Here is a 17,573-nt window from a genome sequence, read left to right as displayed (position 1 = left end):
TTTAGCTGTTGTAGCTGATCTAGGCATTTTATACAAGGTCAGGTAGTTTAGTCTAGTGGTTCACAGGCTGAGTTAAGGGCCCCTCCACAGGGTCACAAGATAAATCTAACAAGTCATGAGATGATTTATCAGGTAGGAAAGAGGAGAAAATAAGTTCTGTGACACAAATATGTTTTGTATTATTCTCCAATCTCAATCAATGTTTTTCTTTGCACATATGTTGGAGAGTTTTATCTCCTTAGGCCTCAAGCTGATATTTAAATGAAACCAAATGAGAGCTTTAAGGGGAAGTGTCCCTTTGGTCGAACCACTATCAACTCATTGATCCCTGCAATGTGAAATGTTTCTTTAAAGGTTTATGTGACATTCAGAGTATTAATGTAGCAGCAAACCACGACATAGTGGAGTGATGGTGTCCTAAGCAGAGAATGAAGTCACACTCCCTCTGTCTGAGCTGCTCTGTGGTTTGTTGTGATAAGCTGATCCGGCCATGCGTCCGTGTTAGTGCATGTGTGTATCTCACTGGCTAGTTCAGTGTTACGCCGCCGCTTTGTACTCTGCTCATACAGTGGTTAGCACTGATATGTGTAGTGCACACACGCTCTAGTTCCCCCTTGGTCAACAGCGTTAGCTCTGGCAGTACTGTTGCTGTTGTTTAATGCTGTTTATGGACTTAACACTGTTAATGGCTAGCCGACGGCTCAGCCACCTCCATGTCAAAGAAGTTAAAATAGCAACAGGCAACACATTCTTCACATAGCGTGGTCACCATTTTGGACAGGATTCTGCGTTGATTAATATCAGAGTAAAAGCATAAATCATCAGTTATGTCAGTCATGAATAAACACAAGCAGTGTTCCACAATTATCTGCCAAAATCATCAGAGTTGTAGTCCAGAGCTGGCCTTTTGATAGATTTCCCAGTGATACTGGCAGGTAATTATTTACAAAAAATTACAAGAATAAACACTAAACTAGTGCACATGTTGCAGCTCAGCAAGCTAGTCCTTACGTTAGCTCAGAACGTTAACATCAGTTCAGTAAGCTAGTCCTTATGTTAGCTTAGAACGTTAACATCAGTTCAGCAAGCTAGTCCTTACGTTAGCTTAGAACATTAACATCAGTTAAGCAAGCTAGTCCTTACGTTAGCTTAGAACATTAACATCGGTTAAGCAAGCTAGTCCTTATGTTTGCTTACAATGAAGAAAAACAGAAATTTTTCTGAAAATCCACCATCAATAGGTCAATTTAAATTTTCTTGCAAAGTATATATTTAAGTGATGAATCCAATACAACTGAATACAACTGTAAATTATTATATCATTATAACATAAATGGATTCATGAATCTATTGTGATCTCTCCGTTTATAGTTTATTTTGACTGTAACTTGTAATGGAAATTAATAACATTACCCTTATTTCTAAAACCTTTTCCATATGTTTCTTCAGCTTTCACAGTATAATCCTGGCTGCTAAACAGAATTGATTTTACAAGGTATTGTTGCATTTATTGCAAAGAAACAGCAATATCAATGTCAGCAGTGTGGCAACAAGCAGCTAAAGAAAGAGAATGGGGAAATGTTTCTAACTGTCATTGCCCTTGTTTACTTGCAGTTTAAAACAGATTAATCCCCTTATGTAAGTAGAAATTGCATAATTTACAAATCTCTGAGCCAACCCAATGGTGTGCTAAGCTAAATGACTGTGAAAATGTAGTGTTTCGCACACACTTCGCCACCATGCAGGGGCGAAATTATTTGCTTATGTTATGGTTTGGTGGGTTAAAGGGCTCTTATCTAACTACAGTAATACCCTAATACCTCACAGTACGGACGTTTTTAAGAAGTGTGGATATAAAACCCTCTAACCCCGACAAGGTTAGTGACATGCTCGTACTCTCTGAGCTGCAGTGTTGCAGGATGACCTGTGCAGCAGTCCTTACCGGAGTGCTGGAGATTTCGTGGTCATTGAAGATGAGACGGAGCTCAGCAGCATCACTCAGACTCTCAGTCTGCAGCCAAAGACGTACTTCACCTTTCTCTGAAACCTCCACCTGCCAGCCTGACTTCAGAGCAATCACTGCCAAACAACAAACAGAGGGCATTTCAGGACATGTGTAATTTCTCCTAAATGTCAGTTTTTTTTCCATGATACAGCACAATGTCTTTGGTACATACATGGATTTCTGACTTGCCAGCTGAGTTCTTTGAGTCTTTCAAGGTCTACGAAGAAGTAAAACAAGTAGCAGAAGGTTAATTAAACTTTGAACAGGACCCACATTTCTTAATACCGACATATTGTCAAAGAACAATGGCATGCACGGTTCTCCTTTTAAGCTGAAAGTTGATTGAGAATAAATGCTTAGTTGGACAAGTGACCTTGTGGAAGTGGTTGTGAGAGGCATAATTATTTGCTTGAGAGAAAAGCTTGATAACCCTTAAAATTAAAAGTCCTGCTGCCGTCAGCTTTTTCGATAACAGGAGACAACAGATGTTGAACTGTGCTCCTGTGCCCGATATGAAGTTGTGAATAAGACAAGACAGTCTCCTCACCCTCTACTCTCTTTTAGTTTACCTTCAGCGGTGAAGTCGTAGCTGGACGACAGGTCCGGGTCGTCGCTCATCTCCACCGTGTAGAGACCCAGATCCTCCTCAGTGGGGTCTGTGAAGGTGAGGACTGACCTGATGGACAAATTGAAAAACAGACAGATCCATCTAGTAGAGAGCACCTTGGGCTTCTTGTTTATCTATCCATCCTGCAGCAGTGGGTGATGTAGGTGCTGTTTTGTGCTGTCAGCCATCAGGACTCACAGTACTTTCTGTCCCAACAGTGTTATCCCAATGCCTTACAGCCAGCTGAACTTAAAATTAAATTACTGTTTTATATTATATCAATGAGTGTGAGAGCTGGCATGCAGGCTTCCCTAAAGCTAAAGGAAGGGATAATTAAAAGAGACAGGCCTTTAGTAGGAATTCCAGGGAGAAATACTCCAAAAAACACATCTTATGTTAATATAATCTCTATTAAAATCCTGTTACTTAAACACATAACAAAAGTAATATTGCATATGATATTCTATCCCATGGCCCTGGTTACATTAAAATTAAAGCTGCAGGGTAAACTGCATTTATTGGGTCACTGCTGAACAAACCATAGACAGCAGCAAAGGGACAGTTCGCCCCAACATAGTTTTCCTCTTACCTGTAGTGTTATTTATTAGTCTAGCGTGTTTAGGTGCGAGTTGCTGAGTGCTGGAGATATCATCCATAGAGATGTCTGCCTTTTCTCAAATATAATGGAAGTAGATGGGTGAAAAACTCAACAGCAATGTCTCTTTCCAGATATCATGAGCCAGTTATTTAAGATAATTCATAGACCTTGTTGTGAGCAGTTTCATATGGGAACTATTTTCTTTCTACCTAACTACACCCGCCAACAGTATCACCAGGCAGAAGAAAGTGTGAATCTACTGCTAGCTCACCTTGCACCATGAGCTAGCTAATGTTATAGCTCAGCTGAGGAGGATGCAATGCACATATTGTCATTAGTAGATGCACGCTTCCTTCTGTGCGGTGATACAGTGGTGGATGTAGAAAAGACAATAGTTCCTATGAAACTGCTCACAACAAGTTCTGTGGATTATCTTGAGTAACCAAGTCATGATTACTGGAAAGAGACATTGCGGTTGAGTTTTTCAAATACATTTTTTAAGGGCTGTCAAATTAATTTTGATTAATTAATCACAGAAACATTTAAAAAAAATCAAAGCTGATTAATCAAATTCTGCGGTGCCCTTTGACCCAGTGCATTATTGAAGGCTTTGTCACATGATGGAGGCAGACGAGACGATGCTGCTTGGCCCCATGAATGGAACATTTAAAACATGCCTAGATGGATGAACTAACTCCCTTGCCAAAGGGATTACAATGGACTGCAGACCAGTTTCGGTGGTAGGGGACAATTGTGTCCAAAATCCAGCAGCTTTGATGTATGCGATTACTTTAGATTAATTAATCACAGACCATGTAATTAAGTAGATAATTTTTTTAACCACTTGACAGCCCTAATTTTTTGGGTGCTTTGAGCTCCACAAGCTGAGCGCCGTCTAGTTTCATTATATTTGAGGGAAGGCGGACATATCTACAGCAGATATCTTGAACACTCTGCAACTCGCACCAAAACAATCTAGACTGATAAACAGCACTACAGGTAAGAGGAAAAATTAGTGTGAAAAGCACAGAGACGCTGAGCGATAAAGAGGACTGAGCCTTTCTAAATATCACCTCTTGTTCATGTAGACAGCCACAGATTTCCTACATACAGTGTTGCACATGAACAACCCTTACGCGTTCTCTTTGGTTTCTGCCTGAGCTCTCTCAGGGTCAATGGGCTCTGTGTAGTCTTTGCTCCACAGGAACTTGCTCTCATCGTCCGTCTTATCGGTCTCGTAGCTCAGGAATATGAAACCATCATCGTCCACTCCAATCTCAATGTCTTTGGTGCCTAAGGATGAGAGGGTTGGTTAGTGTGGCTGCAGTGTGCTGCAAACATCATCAGCAATTATGTTTACTCTCGGCAAGAAATAAGCGTATATCTACGCAGTTAAAGAAGGAAACTGATAACTACTATACAGTTTGGAGTGTGTCGATGCTTTTCTGATTATTATGTATTGTATCTCAGGTCCTGCCCCTCCAAAAAGCTGTGGAGGTGATTTTTTAATTACAATATTTGTGTTTCTGGAGGAGTGATGGCTGACCTGGTTTTGTCTGAACTGTGACCGGCTCAGTGGGCAGAGAAGCAGAGCCCACTCCAGCCTCATTGACAGCCAACGCACGGAAACGGTAGGTCTGACCCGTCTGAAGACCTGACACCTGGATGTCATCAGAAACACATCAAATATTTACACATCATTGTCATAATTCATCACCCATAGTATCACAAAGGAATGAAACACTGAAGCAGGGTAATAATAATTTACTGACACTATCAAATACAATTATACTTTATCAGGTAATTGACAAATTATAAAGCATGATTAAAAAAAACAAATGCATGAGTGTACATTTAGTTTCTGTTATGCTGAAGTGAAGCTTGTAAACATTTTCACAGCTTCACTTACCTTGTAATGTGTGTCAGAAATCGGCTTTTCATTCAAAGTAATCCAATCGTCAGACTGGTCACCCTGGCTGACTTCCAGGAAATAGCCAGTGACAGGGCTCCGTCCTTCGTACAGCGGAGCTGCCCACAGCAGCACCAGGGAGTCGTCTCTCACCTCCCTGACCTCCACATCATAGGGACAGCCTGAAAGAAAGGACCAAGGGCCACAGACAAGCTGTGTATCAGGGTCAATGCTTTTGTGCAGGGGAGCTTCGAGTGCAGAGGAACAAAGTGTTTGTGTGGACAAGAAACTGAAAGCTCACACTGAAATAACCTAAAAGAAAAATATCAAAACCAACCAAACTGGTCATTTTTGTCACAATGGGAAGTCACAACAAAAACAAATCAGAAAAACAGTAAAGTCAAAATGAGTACAGTGACTTTCCTTAATCTACCCCCACTGACTCAATGCCGGCACTTGGTAGTTAATTTGCTTAATGATTTTCGGTCACTTTTAAATTATTAACGGCACAGAGGAAAGCCCATTTGCCAAGATTAATGAGCTGCGCTTTAAAAGTGGCGTGTGTGAGAGAGCCTCTCTCCATTTTCAATATTAATGTCACAAGAAGCTGATAGAAGCCGGGCCAGAACTGCTGGGCTGTCTGCTCAACATACAGGAGTGACTTTGTGGGCGAGTCTGTGAGTGTGTGTGTTTGTAATAATAATGCAAGTGTGTAGAAGATTTCCACTGGGGGATAGGGGTTGCATGGCCCCCTCACTTTTCAAAATCCTATTTGTGCTTCTCCACTTTTATTGTTTCAGGTTAAAATCTCTCTAAACATAGTCTTTTTACGGTCCAGCCACCACAGTCCAAATAAGAGAAGAGATGAGCTGATAAAAACCTCTTTGTCTTCCTAATGTATTTCTTATCATGTAATGTAATGTATATTTTTATTTACAGTTATTATTCTCCTATACAGATACTTGAATAAAACATCAAAGATAAGACAGTGAAGGACAAAGTTCCTCATTGGAATTTCTTTCAAGAAAACTAAACATGATTTTATGTATTGTTACTGTATGAACAATACAACACAGATCAGTGTAGAATTTTTATTTTTTATATTTCAATGTTTTTACTATACTGCCATTAACTGGGAAAAGACCATTACCAATTTATTCATTATTTCTTAAGTGCTAGATTAAAGGAATACTTCTCCCTCCAAACAACCATTTGTATATCAGTTATTCACCCAATGTTCACATTGAATTTGGGATGAAAACTGTTTTTATCGCATACCTTCAGGGTGAACAAAGAACCCAAAAACTGAGAAAATTCTTGAGGAAGTTATAGGGGTCCACTGTTAAACAAGTTTACAAACTCTTACACAACTGCTGTAAAATCCAAGTCTCACTTATCTAGTTGTATGCTTAGGACTTCACAAACACATACATTTCGGCGGCACGGTGGTGCGGTGGTAAGCATTGTTGCCTCTCAGCAAGAGGGTTCCTGGTTCAAACCCAGGGTGGGGTTCTGACTGCTCCCACAGTCAAAAGACATGCAGGTTAGGTTAGTTGGTGACTCTAAATTGCCTGTAGGTGTGAATGGTTGTCTGTCTCCATAGCCCTTTTTAAAAAGGAATTGTGCAAATTTGCAGGAAAGCCCAATGAGTCTTCTTTCAGCATTGGCAGTACAAAAACAAAATCGGGGAGTGCAGCAAAATGCCACCTGTCTACTTTTGTTTATACAGAATGTGCCTTTTTCGGGGCAATGGGGGGCATGAGCAAGTAACAAAATGTGTAGCTCAGCATGTGACGTAAACAGTGACATACTCCGAGGGAAGCCGCGGCTGGTCAGACCTGCGATTCTCTCATAAGTTGGCCCGTCCTTCACCGTTCCCGTCATTTGACAGTTAATGGCTTCTTCGTTTGCGAGGACAAGGAGGGCGCACAATTCCTTGTCTCCCCAGTTGCTCATCTTTACAGTGTCTGTCAGGTTTGCATTTCCCTCTTGCTACTAGCTGCTCATTCCTGCCATCAGCTGTTTCCTGTTAGTCCACCGCCAGTGGGTTGCACATGCAGCGTCATCAACAGCTCCTCCCACAAGTCTTCAACTGCCCCTCCCATGGCGGAAGGGTGCTTTGTTCTTTTCATACCAAAAAAGTTCTGCCAATTTGTTTACCCCTACGCAGACCATTAACAATCTTTTCATTATTTCTTCAGTGCTATGTTAAAGGAATACTTCACCCCCCATATGACCATTTGTATATCAGTTATTCAACCAGTGTTTATGTTGAATTTGGGAAGACAAATGGCGAACGAAGAATCCAAAAAACAAGAAAATTCTTGATAAATTGAAGTCAGGGGGTTCGCTGTTTCACAACAGCTGAACTATTTTAAAACATCTCTTTACAAACTTTTAAACAACTCCTGCAGTACAATCCAAGTATCATTTATCCAGTTGTATGCTCAGTACTTCCCAAACACGTACATTTTCACTAAAACATTACAATTTAAAACCTTTGTGCCGAAACAGCGCAGGTGCTCTGCTCATCTGTGTAGACTTTATGCAAAAGTGTTTTGAGAATAATAAGACAAATGAGACTTGGATTATACTGCACAAGTTGTGTGGGAGTTTCGAAAAGGATGATTTGATGTTGTTAAACTCAGCCCCCCATGGCTTTAATTCATCATGAATTTTCCACATTTTTGGATTTGTCGTTCACCATGGAGTTTTCTTCCCAAATTCAGCATAACAAGGGATGAGTAATGGATGTACAAATGGTCATTTGAGGGGTGAAGTATTGAGTTATGTGCATATTTGTTCATGTGACTCTTTCAATTAGTTACTTATTCTTTCATTATCTGGCTGCTGGGTCGGTCTCAGTCTCAGAGCTGTGTGACATCCTCTTTCACATTCTGTATATCATTTTGCCATATATATTGTCTACATTGTAATTTTATTATGTTGTTTAGTCCGTTTGCACGGCATCTATTGGCTGTCTGTCCATCCTGGCAGAGGGATCCCTCCTCAGTTACTCCTCCTGAGGTTTCCTCCATTTTTCCCCATTATAGGTCTTCTTGGGGAGTTTTTCCTTATCTGAAGTGAGGGTTGTAAAGGATAGAGGGTGTCGTATGCTGTACAGATTGTAAATCTCCCTGAGACAAATTGTGATTTGTGAAATGGTACAATATAAATAAAACTGCCCTGACTTAAATCTGTTTTTGTTTGCCACCTTTCAGAGCACCTACACACAGGGTGACAGGTGATAATGGATCCAGTGTCTTGCACAAGGACACTTCAGCAGCACAGACAGATTAGCCACCACCCAAGGCAGTAGTAAAGGACAAGTCATACATATGCAACACATAATGAATTCCACAAACTACCTCTAACCCGAGCCCATCATTTTATCTTTTATTTCACAGCTGTGTTACGCACTTCACCGCTGACCTCTGCCTCCATTCTGCAATTTAATGGCATAATATGCAAATATCCCGTTTTTATTCAGTTGCTCCGTTTTGACCTGATCTATTTTGTTGTGAGATGACCGTATGCTCTTTTAATGGTGTAATTTTTAATGAAAAGAAAATGTTAGTGAGTAGTAATGGGTCATCCAGGTGATGGATGGTCATTGTATCCATCTTTCCTTCCTTTCCAGGCCGGGGTCAATTAACTCACACTTTGTGAACTAACAGCCTCAAGAAGAAACTGCAGGTCAGGGTGGTGATAGTGGAGGCTTCAATTCTCAGTGCTCTGAGGTAACTTAATTTGGAAATGATTAATTTCTAATGTTAAAGGTTCTGCATGCAACATTCAGAGCATTAATACAGCAGCAAACCACCATTTCCTGTGTAAAGATATAGTGGAATAATGGCGTCCTGAGCAGATAATGAAGTCATGCTACCTCTGTGTGTCGTAGTCTGAACCTTTCCATGATTTGTTGTGGTAAGCTAAGCCAGCCGCATGTGCATCTTTGTACATGTGTGTATCTCACTGGCTAGCTTACCTGCTAACCAGCAGCTCTGCACTATGCTCATATGGCTGTTGCTGCTGATACTGGGATGGAGTTGTTGCAGAAGCGTAGCACCCACCCTTTGGTTCCCCCCTTATGAAGTTAGCACTGTTAGCTGCTAGCCACTAGCTCAGCCACCTCTTACTTATCGCTGTTTCAGTTGGATGTTTGATCTTCACTGTTTTCAGATCCATCTGCTGACAAAGGAAAGTTTCTTTGCTCCCCCAAATCTCATGTATATACCATGAGTAGACATCTTGTATCCAGAAGGTAAACTTTTGAAATGACAAATATTTGCATGTTTTTAATTAATGAGGCAAAGGGGGTAAATGCCATTTTCTAACCAGGAAAATTTCATTTTTTTTTGTTTTGGAAAAACCTTAAAGGACACAAGTTATGATTCAAAGTGACTCATTTTTATATGTCTTAAAACATGTTTGGAGATGACACTTGTATAATCATACCAGCAGTGAGCAAGACAGTGTTTTCAGTTGTATTCCCTCTGATGCACCTGTCACACTTTTCGGTGTGCAGAGAAGCATTTTCAGTAGTTTCTGAAAGATTTGAAAGGGAATCAATATTTCCAACTCACCTGGCTCTGGCATCGTCCACTTCTCACACAGGAAAGCTTCACTGGGCTCAGAGGGCTTCCCGACGCCGGCCATGTTGGCAGCAAACACACGGAATTCGTAAAAGTGTCCACTTGTCAGGTTGCAAACCTGTGAAAATATATCAGACATAGAAAGGCTGATTCACTAAGATGATTAAGATGATTAAGAAGGTTTTACTGTTCCCCGAGTCAAGCTGAAGGCAAACAGGTGCAGATTACAGTATGTACATTTACTTTGTATTCTATTCAAAGAAGACAAATGCCTTGAAAATATCTTGTCCAAACCAAAGTTAGGGACATGTGTGAATATTAAAAAAAATAAATAAATAAAAAATAAATAAAAAAACTGTGCTCCTGGATCATACGTTACATCTCACAGCTCACAGTTGTACAGTTGAGAACTGCTTTTTTTTCTTTGGCCACTGAGGTGGCAGAATCCAAAGTGTTTAGGAGTGAAAGTGTGACTGATGACTGCCAATTTTCCATTAAATGGTTTGACAAATCCCAAAGGTATGTAGGTGTACAGATGATCAAACACCGTTGTTTAATTTTGATGTGTTTAAAGAGACAGTTCACCCCAAAATAGAACTACATATTTTTCCTCTTACCAACCATATTATCGCGCAGAAGGAGGCATGCACCTATTCAAGGACGAAAGACTCATTAAATGTTAATGGCGTCCTCCTTGGCTGTCTCAGTGGCTTAGCTAGCTCATTAGTGCTACATGAAATTGAGCATAGCATTAGTTCAGGCAGGACACGATGTCAACCTCAGCTCATATCCCAGCTACATGAGCTGATGTCAAGCAGACCAGTCAACTGATGGAGCAGCTGATTGATGGAAGGGAGTCAGCTGATAGATCACATCTCATTCAGGGCCCCCCTTTTTAAACTGCTCTGGCCTGCCTACTGTTGCTGCTTCCTCTGCAAGCTGCTTTGCAACCTGCCTCCACCCCAGCTCCTCCTTTTCATGTTGTGTCTGAATTATCAATGTCATTTCTGTTTGTCATCGATGCTGCTCTGTTCTGTTCCCGGGGGGTCTTCGCTGCTACTCTCCAGCTTTCCATGTAGGCGCATGGAAGGGCAGGGACGTTGGCTCTCTCTACCGTAAGGCTTTACACATAGGGGCATGGAAGGATGATACAACAGCCACCTCAGTGTTGAGAACCATAACAACTCACACTGCTAAATTTTGCTTAGAGCCCCTTTAAAGTCTCAGTAAAGTCAAACATATCTTTTACTTACGGCTATTTCACTTGGATGTTTGACCTTCACTGTTTTCACATTCAGCTGCTGACAAAGAAAAGTTTCTGTGTTCCCCTAAATCTTGTGTATGCACCATAAATGGACATCCTGTATCCAGTAGTTAAACTTTTGAAATGACAAATATCTGCATATCTGCATGTTTTTAGTTAGGCTTTCCATGTCGGCGCATGGAAGGGCAGGGTGGTTTGCTGTCTCTGCCCCAGGCTTTCCACATAGGCGCGTGGAAGGGCGATGCATGCTTCCTTCTGTGTGGTGATATGGTCAGAAAGTGTAGTTCTGCAGAAAGAAATTACGTTCTACATGAAACTGCTCACAACACGGTCTGTATGTCAGTCTTGACATGTATTTTTCTTTGTGCTTTAGGCACCACAAGCTGAATGCCATCTAGTTTCAATATATTAGAGAAAAGGCCGGCATTTCTACAGCTGATATGTCCAACACTCAGTAACTCACACCAAAACAATCCAGGCTGATAAGTAGCACTACAGGTAAGAGGGAAAATATGTTTGTTTGATTATGGGTTGAACTGTCCCTGTAACTTTGTTAACTGAAAAGCCTGGCAGAGGAGGCCAGAGGGAATATCTCATTTGTATTTATTCTGATTACTGCAGTGTAATAAAGCCCATCTGTTATCATTGATCTCTGAATTTTATTGTATAAACAACATACTTACTTACTTCTCTTAAATGTATTTTCTTTCTTTTTCTTTTTTTTTTTTTTACTTTTTTGAAGCATTGTTTAAACATGTATGCAGCCTTAAAACTTAGCTCATTCATGTAAATCACACACTGTTATTCTAGCTGTTGTTAAGGAAAACACAAATCAGATGTCATACAGAAGCAAAAGTTCCCTGGGCGTACAGTCACGCCAGACTCAAGCAGGCATTTTATAAGGTATTAGCTCTGCTGCTGCTGCTGCCACAGCATTTTTTTGCTGAGCCCCCGAGACACTTTGGCTTTGGGAAGAGAAGGGATTCAGCCTCATTGATCTGTTCATTGATCTTCCTATTCACAGCCACTTAGACTTTAAGGCCCTTATCGCCTCCGTGAACAGTTGTGAACTTGTGCTGCTGCGCTCGCCTCTCTCCTGGCAACTAATTGACACAACCAGAGGGAGCTTATTTCACAGCAATAGCAAGCGCTATCTAAAAACCAATTTCCCCCCACCTACCACCCTCTTCATTATCTATAGATCCTGCTCTAACCACATTTAGATAGAACGGCAACCTTCTTATCAGATCGATATACAGTCTACCCCGAGAAATGCAAAGGTTGTCTGCCAAAATAAAAGTACAGCTTTCATCCACTAGATGGCAAACAGGCTGCATTTGAATAATTTCACTGACATTTTTTTTATCCACCGGTGGGAAGTCAGCCTTTGTTTGGGGTGGGAAACATCAGCAGATTTAGTTATGACAAACCTGCTTACAGTTAAGCAATCCTAATACTCCATTTATAATTACTTTTAGCAGTGATGGGGGAATAACTAAGTGACAGAAGTGCAGTTCTTAAGTACAATTATGACTTCACTTGAGTATGTCCCTTGAATGCATCTTTTATTTCTACTCTACAACATTTCCTCTGCTACATTTATCTGACAGCTATAGTTACTATTCACATTACAGGTTACATTAGAATAGTTATGATAATCTTATAAAATGAAATGCATTACATTAAAACATGTTTGACCTGTAGCTGAGCCTGTTGTCATGTTTCATTGAAGAGATATTTCTCATGAAATCTTCTTTGATCGAGGCTCAAAGAGGGAAAATGATCCAGTTTCACCACAAAAAAAAAAAGATTAAAAGATTGTAGACAAAAGTCAGAGAAGTGGATATGAATTTGCTACGCAGATCTTTGTTTTTTCTATTTTCATTCCTGATAAATGATCTCATGAAAACTTATTTTGTGAGCCTTCAGAGGGGGTCGACCCTTATATTGACAATAACCACACAAATCTACTTTAATAGCTAGTACTAGCAATCTAATAATGTGATATATCTTGTCATATCACTCAAAGGATAATTTTTTTCTGTAGTATTTTTACTTTTGATATATGGGTGCTGTGATATATCAGCATTGACGATAACTGACATTTAAATATATGAAATTGCTCTTTTTGTACAATTGTGTGCAGCTATGATTAAAAGACTCTCTTCACCTCCCAACACTCGTATTTTTAGTGTATGTTGTTGAAGATTCTCAGTCATCCATGGTCATGGTAATCTTAAGTGTTATAAGATAAGATAGACCTTTATTGATCCCACAATTGAGAAATTCCAGTAAGCAACTGGACTTCTTCAGTTCTAACAGAGGTACAGAGTTGCAGGCTTTAAACTCTGTGTGTGTGTGTGTATGTGTGAACCCTTACAGAGTAATTGAGGTCACATGTGAGTTGCTGACCCACCTGGCCATCATGTGTGTCCTTAGGTTTAGGTGGGTCCAGTTGTGAGTGGGTGTGAAGTCGTCTGGGGAGGGATCCAAAGACTGCACTGCAGGTGGGTGATAAGTGGTGTCTTGATATGTCTTTCAAGGACAGGTGGTTTGAAAGAGGCATGAAAGAAGCCATCTATGTCAAATTGGAACGGCCATTGTTAAACAGCGGAGGTGGTCTACGACACCACTTATCCCCCACCTACAATGAAGTCTTGGAATCCCTCCCCAGACGACTTAATATCCATTCACACCTGGACCCACCTAACTCTAACAACACACATGACGGATGGGTGAACAACTTACATGTGACCTCAACGACTCTGTCAGGGTCCACACCCACAAAGGGTTTAAACCCTGCAACTCTGCATCACTCCGTTAGAACTGAAGAAGCCCCTTGGATGAGAGGTGAAACATCTCAAGCAAGTCCAGTCGCCTATGATATAACACTTTTCATATGCCACAACAGAGACAAAATGCACAATAAACAAAATTAAAGATGAATTTGACTGACAGCATTCTCATTATTTACCATATTTTCAAATTTTCTGTAGATATCGCAATCATTTTGTTATTGTGAACTCTATTTCTGAGTGTTAAGTAGAATTTTAAATGGAAAACTTTGGCTTGTAGTGTAGCATTTTTATATTGTTGTCTTAATACTTTAACTGGGATAAATTATCTGCATATTTTTAGATAGTTTGTGGTGGAATTTCAATCCAATGAGAGAAAAACACAAAAGGTTATCATCTGTTTTTGTTCTGATGAGGCAGAACTGGTGACATCCTCACAGTTTAAGTCATGCTAAATTTCACAACATTTTCTGCTCCAATCCGTTCCAATCCAATTTTCAGTTTATTCTACTTTACCTACAGAGATTCAGAGGCCTAATTTAAATAACATCATACAGCAGCTAATATGAAAAGAGAAGAATGGACTTTTTGAGGACGTGAGGTTGTTGAAATTGCTCATTTACCCCAAAAGGTGGAGCTGCATGTTCTCATCAGAGGGTTCCTTCTGAGAAAAGGGTCTTCAATCCCCAAGACTCTGCACCTCACAATTTAGCAGGCTAATCTTCGTACACAGTCATTTTCTTTCTTATTGGCTTTGTCTTTGTTTCTCTGGGGAGCTAAAAACAACCACTCACATATAACGCACTCGCACAATGTCTAATTACGGAGCACCTGTAATCTCCCTGAGACAGGTTAAAGATTTAACTTTCCTCCAGGTCTCCATGGACACTGCTTGTTGCCTAGTGACACAGTCAATGTGGATGAGGGAGCTTTAGCCAATATTTCCATTATTTTGAGGCCACTGCTAAATGGAGAGGTAACTTATTGAAAGTAAAGCCCTTATTGGTGCTAGAAATCTCTTCGTTGTGCTTACTGAGGGACTTTTTATTGACTCTTTTCGCCCTGTTCTCATTAAAAGTTGAAAAAAAATAAATAAATTCTTTGTTCTTATACATGTGTCAGTGAACAGAAAATACATTGTTGTACATTATGGATACTGCAAGTTCACATGTGCATTATGCAAAACCTCTGTCCACACTGCTTCATGCATATGATGTAAAGAAAAAAAGTCTGCACCAGAAACAAGAGTCTGCAGCCATGCTAGCAGCTGTGTGAGGCTGTACTTAGGCACAGCAGGTGCTATAAGCAAAATGCTAATGTCTACTACTCCACCAAGAGCTGTAGAAAAGCATGTGTTGCTTTTTGATTTTTATTGCAAAGAACTTTGAGCTTCATCTCCTGTACAAAAAGTCCATAAATAAAGTCTATTATTATTTTTATTTTATTTTATTTTATTTTATTTTATTTTATTTTATTTTATTTTATTTTATTTTATTCAGCTGTCAGTCAATGTCAGGTCATCTGTGTCTGGCTTTTATTTCAGCTAATTCAGCCTACTGAATTACCGTCAGAGACAATTAAGCCTGTCGAAGAATGAAATCACTCTGATTGGCAGTTCAGCTCACAGCACAAGATGAGAAATGAAAGTGAGGAAAGTAAACAAAGGACCAAAATCAAAAGGGAGTGAGATTGAAACAAACTTGTTATACTAGGTAAGATTATGCATCTAGTCATTGAGCTCTTTAGCAGTAACGGTTTGTAATTGTTTGTGTTAATGTTCAGTAGTGCACAGTAGTTTTCATTTTTATTTTTAACACTGGGTTGTGTTGTTAATGTGCTAACTGGCTAACTACCTGTCAGTCTTCAGATTTGCCTTTTTAAATGACAAATACAGACTACAGAAAATTGGCTTCAAAGCTCAGCGCTTTTCCTCAGGGCTTAGGAGTGACTCACTGACCTGTGGACATACCGCTAGCATCACACCATGCCATAATTGCATCACGCTGCAGGTTTACTGACCTTATACTGCCTCTCTTTGACAGGCTTGGCATTGACCTCTCTCCACGTTGTCATGTCCTTTTCCCTCTGGTCCAGGAAGTATCCACGCACAGGGTCTCCCCCATTTCTGGCAGGGGCCCTCCAGCCCAACACCATCTCTGATTCAGTGCACAGCAACAGGGCGATGGCAGAAGGAGCAGAGGGAACAGCTGGAGCAACCAGAAGGAATTAAAACAGAAAAAAATATAGGTGATAGAGGAGAAAAATCTCAGCAGGCAACCGTTCTTGCTAAATAGACCGAGAAACGCCAATAACTCCCGAGCCGACTTCAATGCCAGTCTGGAGCTGCAAATTCATAACCCTATACTGAGCATTCCTGAATGAGAGTGGAAGAAATATTCAGCTCATATACTGTTTGATAAAAATGTATTCCTCACAAAGAATTGGGCTGCAGCCATTTATCCTCAGGTAATGGCTGAGTGGCAGAGTAGATGTGAGAATATTCTGGTGAGTGAGTGGCAAGCAAAATGAGTCATCATTGTAACGTGCCGCAGACTGCAGAGCACATTATCTGAGGCTGCAACGCAGGAAGTAAGAAGGATCAGTGGCTCTTCAACAGGTACGTCTCCACACGGTTATAAACCAGCCACAATAACAGGAAGCATTCATTTGATGTACAGTCATCAGGTGACGGCTACACAGCAAAACATAAGGAGACTGACATTTGGAAGGAGCACAATCGAAAAGAAGAATATGACTCCAGCTGGATTAAAAAGTGTTTTAGCACATTATAAGCTGTTCTTCCCAGAGCGTACTTTTCTTCCTTGTCCAACTTAAAGGTTTTTTATAGCCTCTTTCCCACCAGACAAAAACTCACTAACACCTGCTAACATCTGGCTTTTGTATTTAATGGGAAAGGTTACAATTGGCATTCACTCTCAAGACAAATGACTCTGCAGTATTCAGGGTATTTATAAATTCCAGCTCTGATTGGCTTTTATCAGCAGTGATGGAAATGCAACACCCAGGTGGACACACTAATTTAAGCCCTTCTGCCAGTGCAATGCGTTGATTGGCTGCCACAAAATATCATCTTTCACCATCAGGCCTCCAGGAATGCAGTTTAGCCTTGCTGTCAGTTTTTTTTAGTGGCAACTTGTAGTATTGCAGTGAAAAAATTTACCATTGTAAAAAAGATGTCTATAGAACTGTTGACAGGACACCTAGAACTGCAAACGAGGTCATTATGACTCTTTCTATTATGAATCTTTGATCCATGGAGTTTTTATATCTGTGAAACTTTCCTTGAGCTGAGAAAAATGATTTAAAAATATGTGATGCCATCATAATGTTTGAGTGAAGTGAGTGAACTTGAGTCAAGTTTGAGCCCAGCGCAAACTTGCAGGCGGAGCCAGCAGGAGAGACACTACTGCATATATTCAGTGGGCCGGATGGAAGTAAATCCGGAGGTGTATTGCGCCAGGCGAGCAACTCTATTGGAATGAATAGGTGCCATCTTACCATCCGGTGTCTAGTTATTATTAAAATCTATGGCAGTAATATCTGAATTAGCAGCGCCGCTAGCTCCCACCCAGGTGATGTAACATGCAGAGCAGCCAAGGCTAGCGACTAACGAGTGGAAACTGGAGGTTGGGCAGTTGGCACGATGCCGCATGTTAGTGCTGCTAGCCGGCTATTTGTCAGCAAAGCCAACAGAAACTAAAATAAAAGGCAAGACATTTACAGTAGAACAGGAGCCAGAGCCTTCAGCTATCAGGCTCCTCTTTTGTGGAACCATCTTT

General features: G+C 40.5%; 1 protein-coding gene across 3 annotated transcripts in view; it reads right to left on the bottom strand.

Moving 5' to 3' along the window:
• The window catches only part of myom3 (myomesin 3), a 98,116-nt gene that overhangs the window by 15,162 nt on the left and 65,381 nt on the right, over positions 1-17,573 (bottom strand). For all 3 annotated transcript variants that reach the window (XR_007570158.1, XM_050047559.1, XM_050047560.1), the window contains 8 exons: positions 15,793-15,980; positions 9,706-9,832; positions 5,120-5,301; positions 4,757-4,871; positions 4,347-4,503; positions 2,575-2,681; positions 2,178-2,222; positions 1,943-2,079 (listed from right to left, as the gene is read on the bottom strand). Coding sequence is in view for 2 of the 3 variants with exons in the window: in XM_050047559.1 (XP_049903516.1) it covers positions 1,943-2,079; positions 2,178-2,222; positions 2,575-2,681; positions 4,347-4,503; positions 4,757-4,871; positions 5,120-5,301; positions 9,706-9,832; positions 15,793-15,980 (1,058 nt within the window). In the remaining variant the exon portion in view is untranslated. The remainder of the gene's footprint in view (positions 1-1,942; positions 2,080-2,177; positions 2,223-2,574; positions 2,682-4,346; positions 4,504-4,756; positions 4,872-5,119; positions 5,302-9,705; positions 9,833-15,792; positions 15,981-17,573) is intronic.

This window comes from Epinephelus moara, chromosome 6 (genome assembly GCF_006386435.1).
Source record: "Epinephelus moara isolate mb chromosome 6, YSFRI_EMoa_1.0, whole genome shotgun sequence".
Lineage (NCBI taxonomy): Eukaryota > Metazoa > Chordata > Actinopteri > Perciformes > Serranidae > Epinephelus > Epinephelus moara.
Note: the sequence above shows the minus strand (reverse complement) of the source record. Positions and strands in the feature narration are given on the sequence as shown.